The sequence below is a fragment of the Ahaetulla prasina genome, chromosome 7, assembly GCF_028640845.1.
Source record: "Ahaetulla prasina isolate Xishuangbanna chromosome 7, ASM2864084v1, whole genome shotgun sequence".
Taxonomy (NCBI): domain Eukaryota; kingdom Metazoa; phylum Chordata; class Lepidosauria; order Squamata; family Colubridae; genus Ahaetulla; species Ahaetulla prasina.
Window position 1 is genome coordinate 77,143,852 of NC_080545.1, and position 12,499 is coordinate 77,156,350.

Consider the following 12,499-nt stretch of genomic DNA (forward strand, 5'->3'; position numbering starts at 1 on the left):
CGTTTGTTTTACCTTGGCTGTACACCGCCCTGAGTCCTTCGGGAGAAGGGCGGTATAAAAATCGAATAAATAATAATAATAATAATAATAATAATAATCTTGTGGTGATGCTGTCTGTGCCACATTTTTCTAGTTTGCCAAGAAATAGCTTGTACTCTGTCGAATGCCTTGCTGATATCTAAGTATACTATGTTCACAGCATTTTGCTGATCTATTAATTTAGTCACTTTGTCAAAGAATAAAATAAGATTGGTTTGGCATGATCTGTTTTTCCATTTCCTGTCAGTGTTGAAGTAGGTTACACCATTTCTTGAACAGATAAAACAGTTGTGTGCAGGACTGCTGCCACCTTTATATCTTTCTCCTCAGGTGTGTAATTTGGTGAAATTAATTTTAGGCACAAGCAACTAGAGACACTCATAGGTAAGTCCAAACAGATATTTTATGGTTGATCACCTAGAGTATATTAAAAGAATCTGGCCAAACTGTTTGCCTTCCCTTGGGAAACGTAAGATATAGACCTAAAGGCTTGATCTCAAATATTTCCTCCCCTGAATGGACTCTAGCTGGAATATCTATTTATGTCCCCTGGTGGGGTTCCCTCTCCTTTAGTCAGTGCTTTCACCACAGTTCCACGAATACCTTAATTATTTATACTGTAATTATGTTTCTTTTTTAAAAATGAATTCTTCATTACAAGGAAGTTTGGGTTACCACCTTACAGTTTGTAGAATTTTAAAAAATCCCTGAAAAATGTTTGTTTCATAGAACAAATTTTTAAATAATAAATGGCCGAAGTAAGACATACACTGCTACGATGGCAACAACCAAAATTGGGATAATATCTGATTTGGTCAAATTATTTTGTTGCTGCTCACTAAAAGTCTATCTTCTACCATGGATTTGTCAAAATCTGTCCCTTTGAACCATTTGGAAATATGCATTTGACAACTCTGCCTAGAAATACTATTTTGATTTATTTTCTGATTTATCTGTAGACTTCTGGGCTGTTATTGATCTACCTCAGTATTCACAAATTTCAATTACCAAACAGGATATTTATAATATTAGGTGCTATTAACACTTCCATAATTATATTCCAAGATACTTTACAGATAATTACTGACATACTATATGTAATTTGTATCATCATCTTTAGATTTAACAGAATTACAACTCACAATATTCCTGGGTAAGTGCATATGATATAATAAGAAAAGATATTTGCCCATATCAAAATCATTAGCTGGGGAAAAATATTGGAATCTAATGCAAACTTTATATCAAACAGTGCACAATCTTCTTTATGCACCAAATTTGATACCAACTTACATACCATACTGTAATACTAAAAGAAAATTAGTTGATAACCAATATATAAATCTTACCATGTTAAAATAATCCTAACAGTAGAGGAAACTTTCATTACAATTTTCCCCAATAATTCACAAGACAAAATTTACTTAAACTGAAGCTATTAGTGGGAAAGTAAACTAGTAAAAAAATGAGCATAATTAATTTCTTAAGCAGAATAAATTACTGAAATTTCTGCTATACTATGCCCTGACACAATTATGATTAATAAGCTTATATATGTCACATTATTTTTAGCATATTGGTGTGGTGGCTTGTGTCTTACTGTAATTACTCTTTATTTTATGTGTTTTCACCTAGCAGTCCTGTTTCATTCTATTCTCCAGTTCTGAAATTTCTTACAGGTAATATTCGAGTTACAATCATTTTGTTCAACAAACATTTGAACTTATAATTGGTCCTAGAAGACACTTCACCTGGTCACATGAACAAAATTCAAGTGTTTGACAGACATCTTACTCTTACAAGCAGTTGCAGCATCCCCCTACATCCTCTTTCTCTAAGCTGACAATATAAAGAGTTTAATGTCTGTGATGTTTTCGCCCTTTTTCTTGACATCCTTTTTTTAGGTGAACTCTAACTTCCGACAAATGCTATTTATAAATTCTATTTTATTTATTATTTAAACCAACAATATGTAAATTTTCCAGCAATCTAACTGAATAACAGTAACAATACAATCAAAATTTAGTAAAGACTATATGTCTTTAGGTTTGAACTTTGTAGAATAGAAACATAGAAGATTAGAACAGAACACAACTATCAATTAGTATTCAGAAAATCCCTTAGTTCAACCACTGGGAAACTGTTGGCATTATAGACCAAGTGAAATCTCAAAAAATGTTTAGGAATTCCTGACATCTTGAAATTCTGACAAATCAACCATCAGAACACACTGAATGACAAGTCCCATCTACAAATAATTTAAAGATACAATCAAAAGTCAGGAAAGGAAACAAACAGTTCAAAGCACAACCTCCTTAGTACCCAGATCTGACAGGTTGATATTGCACTACTCCTAAATAATACATTTCTGTATTCTTATATTTCTGCACCATCACAGAGAGTGGCATTCCCCAGTGCACACTTAGATGCATTTATCTTGATAGTGTTGACCCAGAAGTATAATAATATTCTTTTTCAAGACTAATTATTTTATGTTTCTGGCCAGATACTGAAATTGAGATGGTCACTCCTATACTTCGTCATGCTAATCTATCATTCATGGAGAGTAGAACTGATAATCTTACTAACTGCAAAATATTTGTATTGGCATCTATAGACAACTGTATATTTTAGTAGTGATACATTCAGTGCATTTTCCAGGAAAATGGCTACATTTTGCAGATAGCTATTGCTGCCAAAAGTCACTGGATTTCATTAAAATTTGCCTAGTGCAATATTTGTAATATATCATTTTCTTCATTTATACTCACCTCTTCTTTCTTTTTAAATTTTCTTGTCAAGATGAACATTTAAACTGACAAATATATTAAACTAGCAGTGGTATAAAGGAAATACACTTAAGTCTATTTTTAGGGTAGGCAATGAGTCAATATTTTGTCATATATAGCTTTAAAAATTCAATATATTTCAGTATTTTAGCTTTATTTATTTAGTTTATCTTTTCTCTGTGGTGATGAAAAAGCTATTTGCTCCACGGAAGATGTCTAGCAGAACAACAAAGAAGCAATTTTAATCAATTAACATTCTCTCTTCCAAAGGTTTCAAGAAGATTAGATATTGTACTACACAAAAATTAATGTAGAATATGGTAAGAGAGCGGGATATCAACAAACATTACCTTCCTCATGAATCTAGTATCAGAAAGCTCTGGATTGTACGCCATTGGATACAATTCCTTATCTATCCTTCTCTAACAAGCAATGCTTCGGTTTTTCCCCATGCCAATTTTGAGATATATTCTGCAGTGTTAATCCTTTCTATTGGTATTTATTTATTTATATCCAGCCTTTATTATTTTACAAATAACTCAAAAGCGGCTAAAATATACAACACATTTTCCTCATCCTATTTCCTCACAATAACCCTGAGAGATGAGTTGGGCTGAAAGAGAATGACTGGCCCAAGTTCACCCAGCTGATTTTTATGTTTAAGATGGGACTAGAGCTCATGGTCTCTTACTTTCTAGATTGGTACCTTAACCTTTAATTGCTTCCCTGAATGTCGGCTTGTACGATGAGGAAGAGCCAGTTACAAGGACTTTGGAGGGGTGCACGGAGGAACACCAGGAAGACCAGGAATGGATGGGCAAGAGAAGGGGAGGCCAGGAACCTTGGAGCGTTGTTGGAGCGACCAGATAAATGCCTGGCAGAAGAGACAGATAAGATACAGCTGCAAATGGGAAGCTTGCCTGACCAACCAGAAGCACAGTGTAGAGAAGAGGCACTGCACAGTCAGTTAGCGGTGATGAGGAACTGCCTTCTCTGCTGGATTCCATAGTGCACAGGGCAGGAGGGAGGTGCAACCAAGGTCAGCAAGCTACTCACAAGGAGATAGCCTTAACCCTCCTAATGAGATGCACCAGCTGGTGGCTACTTAGCCCAGCGCATGGAGCAAAGCAATGTTGGAGACAACCAGTCTGTTTTCTGTAGAGCGTGCGGTCTGACTTTGTGACTCCTACTTTCATGATTCCGAACCTACGTGTTCTTTGTTGACCTCATGGTTGGACCTTGGATTTTGCACTTGGATTCTGAACTTGCAGCTTGGCTTTGATTATCATGCTTGGACTTCGGACTTTGCCTGGACTTCATAAATTGTGTGCTTTCTGAAATTGTGCCTTGCCATTGGTATATGCCTTTAATTTCATGCCTTGGTTGTACAAACTTGGACTTATTGGGACTAGTGAGTGAAACCTGGGTAATTACTTTAGAGACTTGCAGTACCTCAATAAAGTAATTAAAACCCCTAGAGGTATGGTTGCGTGGACTAGGACAGGACATAACCACTAGACCAAGTGGCTCTGTTTGTATCCCTCCTGTTTTGTAATTTATACTTTCTCTATGTTGACAATAGAAGAAAGTAAAAAAATTGTTTTAAAAACGGAACTTTTAAAAAAAGATATGTAGGCGAACACTTTTAAAAATGACAGTAGCCAGGCTGGGTAAGTGAGAATCAGTCAGATATGCACTATTCTATGACTGTGCTCACATCTAAAACCCAGCAAATCTTGTAAGCACTAATCAGTATAATGTTCTGGCCTGATTTCATGTAATCTCTATTGTCTTTCTGCTGCTTGTTTTTATCCAGCTTTAATCCCAATAAGACCTGAAAATGACTCATTGAAGGGGGTTGCACAGATGTTTTAGGTAAGTTCCAGCAATTTTTATGTCATTTATTATAATTTCTTTAGTTAATTATATTCATTTATTTAGATTTTTTTTTCAGGATAACAAGTTCTCATAGCACAACTTAGAAACAAAAGAAACAAATAGTAATAAATAAACAATGGCCATAAAACATTCTGGGATCATTTTCATAGGACAGTACAGAGGAGCAGAAAAGAAGATTCTAGTACCTTCTCCTCTCTTTTCAGGGATGCAGAAGGCAGGTGGTAATAGCCAGGGTAGTAAAAATAGCTCCAGTTAGGAGTAGCATAATCACTGTTATTGCCCCAAGGTTGCAAAACAACCTATAATAAAAATACTGGAACTGAAGCAAAACTTCAATTCCAGTATTTTTTAAACATGTGTCACATATATTAACAATAAATGAATTTATCACTTTAGTTTCTTGGATTACATTATACTATTTGCTTGCATTATCTTTTTTTTTTTTTTTTTGCTAATTTTGTGTCATTGTGTCAAGAAGTCATTTTTAACTCTTACAGACCACACAGATTTTTCCCAAGATGATCTGCCCTAACCTTTTCTTTCAAATCTCTTAATGGTACTGTAACTACTGGTATGTCCATCCATCTTTTTTTGGTAATCCTGTTCTTCTTTCCTTCTATCTTTCCCAGCATTAGAGCTTTTCCAGAGAGCTGGGTCTTCATATGTATCCAAAATAAGACCATCTGAGAATAGTCATTTGTGCCCTGGGCAAAATCTCTACGCTGATTTGTTTATGAAGATTCATCATTTCTTCTTGGCTGTCCACAATATTCTCAGGAATCTCCTTCCACACCAAAGTTCAAAAGTATCATACTCCTCCTATCCTGCATCTTAAAAGTCCACCTTTCACTTTGAACTGGGTGTCCATGGCTTGCATGCATGCACGCACGCACACACACACACACACACACACTCACTCCTCGAGTTACAACTAAAATTGGAACTGGGACTGCCATCGCTAAGTGATGCGGTCATAAAGTGTGATGTCTCATAACCGCATTGCTTACCAATGGCAATCCATGTTGTTGTTATAATTCCAACACATTAAATGGGACACCAAGGGAGTTCTAGGTAAGGAGTGCTAGGATGACACAGGGTGAAGGAAAGATCTGGTGTATGCTGTGTGTGAGTTGGGGAGGGACATTGCTGTGCAACATGAGCTCAGGAAAGCCAGGGGGAAAAGTACACGGTATACACATGCGACACAGGAAGGCTGGGGAAGGAGGGTGCTATTGGGGAAGATCCAATTTATCCAAGCAACTTATGATCTTCCGTGCTGGCTTCCCCATTGATTGCTTGTAGGAAGCTGGCAGAGAAGGTTGGCAATAAGATCATTGCAGGATACTGCAACTGGTTGTGACTGCAAGCTACCTGCCAAGAATACATGGGGACATGGAACTTCAAAGATAAGTTCTAAGTACCTTTGTTCAATGGTCTCATATCTTCAAATAGTTACTTGAACTGTTGAGGATTACCTGTATAAATGTATTCCTTTAGTGGTGCAATGCATGCTGGCTAATTTATATTTGTAAAACTAGTCCTCACTTACCAACCAGCTGTTTGGACAATGCTGAAAAAGAAGACTTGCAACCGGTCCTTAAAGTTGTGGCCATTGCAAAGTCCCCACTGTAACATAATCACGATTCAGGCATTTGGCAACTGGCACACATTTATGACAGCTGCAGCATCCCAGTCATATGATTGGTATTTGCACTTTTCACTGCCTGCTTCCAATAAGCCAAATCAATGGGGAAGCTGGTAGGAAATTACTAGCCACAGTCACATGATGTCACACTTAACAAGGTGCTTAACAACTACAGCTAGAACTGATGTAATAAATTAGTGTGGTCAGATGATGTTTTCCTTATCAACCAAGAAATTTAGTAACAGAGTTCCCAGTCCCAATTAAGATTAAGTGAGGACTATCTGTAATTATGAGGTATACCATTTGGTTGGTAGTTAAAAGCTGATAATAGTTTATTGAATATTGCTCTTAATAAAATTACTAATACAAACTCAGTTGCTTTAAATATATATTTTGTTTTCAAAATAGTTTATCCAATGGCAATGACTTTGTTGTGCTGATTCTTTTAAGAGTATGATGGTGTTTTTGTGCCCAGGGCTACAATTTTTCCCTACCCTTTAAGTTCCAAAACAAGCATTTTTTGAGTGCTGTAAGGAATTAAAAGGGGTATGCTGGGCATAATTAAAGTTAATGCAATTGCATCATACCTTTTTTTTGTAATATATGAAAAATCTCCCAAACCAGCAATTTAATTTTGCAAAAATGTAATCTGAATGTTTATGAATGTCATATTAATTACCAAGTGAATTTTGGAATAGTAAAATTAAGTTGGATATTTTTCTGAAATACTTAAGGTAAAATTATTTTGCTGTTAACACAAGACTAAAACAAAATTGCTATTTCATATATACTGGACATCTCACAGGCTGTTCAATAAGGGTTTAAATTTTTTGAATATTTTGTAGCCTTTTCTTTTTTTCTTTCTTTTGCTGGTTAAGTGTCAATGTCATATTATTTTTATGTATCGTGTATTTTTTTTTAAAAAAATCAAATTAATTTGATAATACTTTCTTTAAAAATTAATAAAAGAATAACTTGGTTTTGCTGCTGAATTTCACTATAAATTTTGTAAAGGTTTCTAGGACTGGGTGCTTTATAAAGACCACAGGTCAGAAGCCCTCATATATTTAAAAATCAAAAAAGGAAGCAAAAATAATCTAGGGACTTTATATGGAATAGGGTTAGATCTGGCCAGATATAAGTCTCCAATTTCTCTATCACATCCAATAGAATTTGACCTTCTAATGGATAGGGAATAGGATATATTTCAGTATCTCATAGATATTATATAACGAGCATAATGTTTTCACATTTTGAAAAGGATTTGGATATTTCTAAAGCTTACAGTGGACAATGTTTATTAAATGTTATGTCCTATTTAATACTGAGATATCCTTTAACAACAGGATCAGAAAATATCCCTAAAGTAAGATTAGTAATATGAAACTGATCACATAAAATTATTAAAAATTGCTCTATGCAAAATTGGCCAAATCTCACAAGATTTCAGGCAATTTTATGAAGGTTGAGGGTTAAATGCATTAAAAGCTTGTATTTGCCAATACATGTTTGCTACACCACAAAGAAATAAGCTTACAAACATTATATTTTAATGTTTGTATAGATATGAGTTTAATACTTAATTATACAGTATTTAATTAGCATGACTTAAGAGCATTTGCTTAATTTCCAGGGATTCTGTATCTGCATAAACAGGGTTTATTTTATTAACAGGTGTTTAACTTGATACCATGCAGGTCTTCTAACTGTACTTACTTACATTATCTTCTACATTCTGAAGATTTTAGACTCTAAGCTATTTAGAGATCTGTCTGTTAAAAAATGCCTTCACAATTCCACATGCATTGGCTCAGCAATAAATTTAAAATATGAATATTTGGAAAAACTAAATATTGTAGCAGTAATTCAAATATATTAAGATTGAATATGACAAATCCATGCAAAGACATATACAATCTACAAAACATGATAGAAGAATCAATAACTTTTAAATTTGTAGATATTTGAACTGAAAATGTAGATACTGTTAGATGCAAAGTTAATCATATTTACTAATATTAAGCATAAAAGGTATATATAGAATTTTCAGTATCTAAAGCCAGATAAATCATGTGATATACCAAAAAATACTTAGCCTATGAAAAATAACAGAAATAAATTACAATATGATGTAATAACTTAATAAACTCATAATACAAATAAGAATCAATATTCTACTTCATCACAGGACCCAAGTCTTGTCTCCACAACTCCCACTTGTTTCTATTATAAGCCAAATATATAAGAAAAAAAGACTATGTACATTCCAGTCATCTAGTAATAAGGTTACACATACAAAATCTATCTTGTACATGTGTCTCAGAAAATCACATTTTTCTTTTGGCAACCCAAAAAGAGCCAAAGCCAATGAAAGTAAGAGAAAAGAAACAGAAGCCTACATGTAACACAAATAAAACTATCAAAAATCCCCCACAACTGGAGGTGTCTTTCAAGTAATAGGGCATTCACCCTCAATCCATGAAACAGTGAATATGGTCTATTCTAGTATACTACTAAATCTTTATCAGTAGAGATTTCTAACAGTACTACCATTAGAAGAAATTAACAGCATAAATAGTTTTTCAAATATGCCATTAAACTTAAGTACTTGACTTCAACATAAAATAAGCCATCTTGGGATTTCCTGGCTCACACCTATATTAAACACAGGATGCGGCGCATAAACAATGGGAAGTTGCCATCAATCATGGTTTCTCTTCCAAAAGGCGGAGTTTTAAATTGGATCTCAGCATCTCATCTCTCAAATCCCATTAAGTTTTCAGTCCAACAGCACAATCGTGCTGAGGAACGGAAAGCTTCTACCTTCGATAAAGGATTTGCCTCCGCAGCCTTGAAATGGCCCCAAATCCCCAGGACTATTGTTTGCTTTTCCCACTAACCCTACTCACGGGATGCAAACCTTTGCCTGTCGGCTGCAAACAGAATAAGCCAATTCTGCCTCACTGCATACTCGGTTTACTTGGACAAAGCAGATGCCTAACTCCTACACGCTTGTGGACATTAATACTGGGCTTCTACGAAACCAGGATCCAAGTTGTGATCTGGCTGAGCTCAAAGATTTCTCTCCCATCCCGGAACTTCTCCGCATAACAAGATGTTAAGACTGGCGGCTCAACTCACGCCTCGGGGACAGGAGGGAAGGAATTTACGCGGAAGGAATATTGCTCTTTTAGCCAATTAATTCCCCTCCCTCCCGGCACCGAATTACTATTTATTCCTTTGGGTGGCAACCACCGACCAGAATCAAGCCCGCAAAACACTCTCCGTCCCCATTCAGGGACCGCCGAGGCGCGCGGTTTTCTCTCTTACCCGGGTTACAGTGCAATAGCGAAGGCGGCGTGGAGACCGGCGAAGAAGGCGCCGAGGACGGCTGAAGCGGCGGCGGCAGCTGCGGATCTTTGGGGCCGCCGCTGCCGCCGCCGCCCGGCGAAGGGGCTGCGGGAGGTGGCAGCATGAGGTAGCGATGAGGCGAAGGTAGGCAACGCTGACAGAGTGAGTGAAGGCAAGGAAGCAGCTTAGGCCGCCGACTCTGAATGTGTTGGCCGCACACCCCACAAGTGTCCAAGAGGTTGAGGCGCGACTCTCCGTTGGTTCGGTCCGCAGGGCCTTGCCGGCTTTCAGCTTCGTTCTCCCCACCCATGGCGACCGGACCAGGCAGGCAGGGCCCGGCTACCACAGGGGACTCGTCCATTGTTTGGAGGAGAAGGAAGAGATGTCGGTGGCAACCACACCAGGCGCTTAAGCGCCCCTCGGGGCAACTGCCGCTCTCCCCACCGGGGCGTTCCGGGGAGCCCCGCCCCCTCAACGGTCCCTCCGAGCGCCCGCCGTTGCCACCTCCAACCGCTCTCGAAGGAACTTCCGAAGAGAGCGCTCGCGCTCGCAGCAACGCCGCCAACGGCCTCCCGGGCCCCGCCCCCTCGGCGAGCCTTTCCAGTGTCAGAGGCGCAACCCGCTCTTCAGCGCCACGCCCCTTCCCTGCTTATCATCCAAGGCAAACTCCTCCCCTTTTATCCTCCGGGTTCCAGTTCCCCTGAGCGTTTTGCGTTTTTAGGCGCGTTTTCAGGAGAGCGAAATTCTTCCATTTCGTTCCGCTCAGCCACGCCCCCTTTCGTGTTTTCCTAGTTATTACCTGCCCCCTCAATAGTTCCTAGTTTCCTGTTTGGTCGGCTTGGGTGCCGCCTTTTTCATTTGTCCCGCCCTCGAGTTTTTCTCTTCGTCCCATAAATTGTTTTTTTTATATACACTTAGTATAAAATGTAATGAAAATGGTCAACCAACTGCCAATTTTCTGAGGCACTACCTTGTACTAAGCTCCAGGATTTAGTGATTTTTTCCGTTATTGCTGAAAAAGGATATGTTGGTATCACTGGCGATAATATTTAAACTAAATAAAACTATTACGGTAAAATCATCTGCATTATCAGATAAAATAACATAAATCACTTGCCGAAACAGTGCACACAAACTAAACTAGCCCCATTTTAGCATAACTTTTTGTGGCAATCCAGTCCATGTGGTTAGTTTATGACCCAGTTTATGACCCAGGCCCTCTAAGTCCATAATATGCTAGGAAATAAACCATGATTTATCTGGTTTACTAATGTTGATTAAAAAGTAGAAGTGAATGGTGGCAATAACTTCTTTATTTGAAGATCTGGAACATCATATCAGGAGCTAATTGCCCGGGGTGTGTGTGTGGAAATCTACCTATGTAATCTCTAAGAGTAGACATAACTTGATTGCATTCAAACAAACCATGATTATCTTTCTGTTTTGCCAAATTATTTTCGCTGATACTCCAGAAAGAATTGGTCTAGAAATAGCTTGTACTTTATGTTTATTTTTTTGCTCTTGGGCGGCCATAACAGTGGGATTTCAAGACATTTGAAATTGAATTCTGTTCAAACCCTGTTCTTACTTAAGAGGAAATCCATTTAATACAACCAAATATCACAATATATTGTTAATTATAATTAGATTTCATTTAAATTAATATAAAACATGAATCATGACTAATGAGTAATAAATCCTTAGATTTCAAATGAATTCAAAAGATTCATAGCCTGATTCTAATCCCTTAAATCATTTGTTTTTCTATCCTTTTTTTTAAAGTTATCACTATTATAACTGCAATTTGAAAAACCAAAAAGAAGAGGTAATTTAAGGGAAAAGTAAAAATATATATTTTAAGACATGAAGAAAGTTAGCATCTACCCCTTTCTAGAAGAATTAAATATTTTAGGAAATATTAAAAAAACAAAATGTAATGTATTTGAATTTTAAGAGGGAAATTTGGGCGGGAAAATGCACGTTGCTGATTGGCTGATGCCTCAGCCAAAATACTATTTAAAGAGGGGTTTTTGCCTGTTGGCTTTTGCTGGGACCACAATAAACCAAAGAGCTGTTGTTACTTGTATCATCTCCTGCCTCTTCATTGCCCGAACTTAACACAAAATATTGTATTTCCCTGGATGAGAAAAGGTGAAACATGATTTTAAAGACAAAACAGCTCCCTGAAGCTCCCTCCCCCCCCCCAGCTCTAGAGATGATAGCATTAAGACATGGCCCTCAGGACATGATAGGATTAGCCCTCTACAGCAGGGCTCACTGCATTGCAAAATCATCTGGGGACATTATATTGCCCCACAGTTCAACCAGATTTATCTCAGAAAAACTCCTCGGACCATCCTTCTAAGCAGTCTCCACGTTTCCAGTGTCTTTCTCCCCACTTGGAACTGCACCCAGATGGACATTTCTTCCAACAAACATAAGGGATAATAATTTGTAACCCATTTCCAGGTACATAGAAATCATAAAATCAGGCAAACTTTGCGTGTTATGGAATCTATTCTCTTCCTTAGTTAATTAGGAATCATCACAAAACAAAGTCTGCCAAGAAAAGTCTAATCCCTAACCTACATATAGGACCTGCAGATATTCATGGTATTGTTTGGATTTGTGAGTGTACCAGTTGTTACAAGTATAATTATTGGGTTTCTGCTACAGCTTTGTTGTAGTATCCCACTAGTATGTCATCAACTATGAGGAAAACATCTATTTAGCACTAGCACCAGAGCAGATATGGGATACATCTGACTAGATTCCA

The 12,499-nt window shown here is 37.4% G+C and overlaps 1 protein-coding gene across 2 annotated transcripts in view; it reads right to left on the minus strand.

Moving 5' to 3' along the window:
• The window catches only part of TRIM24 (tripartite motif containing 24), a 74,103-nt gene extending 63,723 nt beyond the window's left edge, over positions 1–10,380 (minus strand). The window contains exon 1 of one of the 2 annotated variants that reach the window (XM_058189922.1): positions 9,703–10,380. In XM_058189922.1, the coding sequence (XP_058045905.1) occupies positions 9,703–10,084 (382 nt within the window). In that variant the 5' untranslated portion in view covers positions 10,085–10,380. The remainder of the gene's footprint in view (positions 1–9,702) is intronic. The other variant, XM_058189921.1, reaches the window with a different exon arrangement.
• Positions 10,381–12,499: the final 2,119 nt, after the last annotated feature.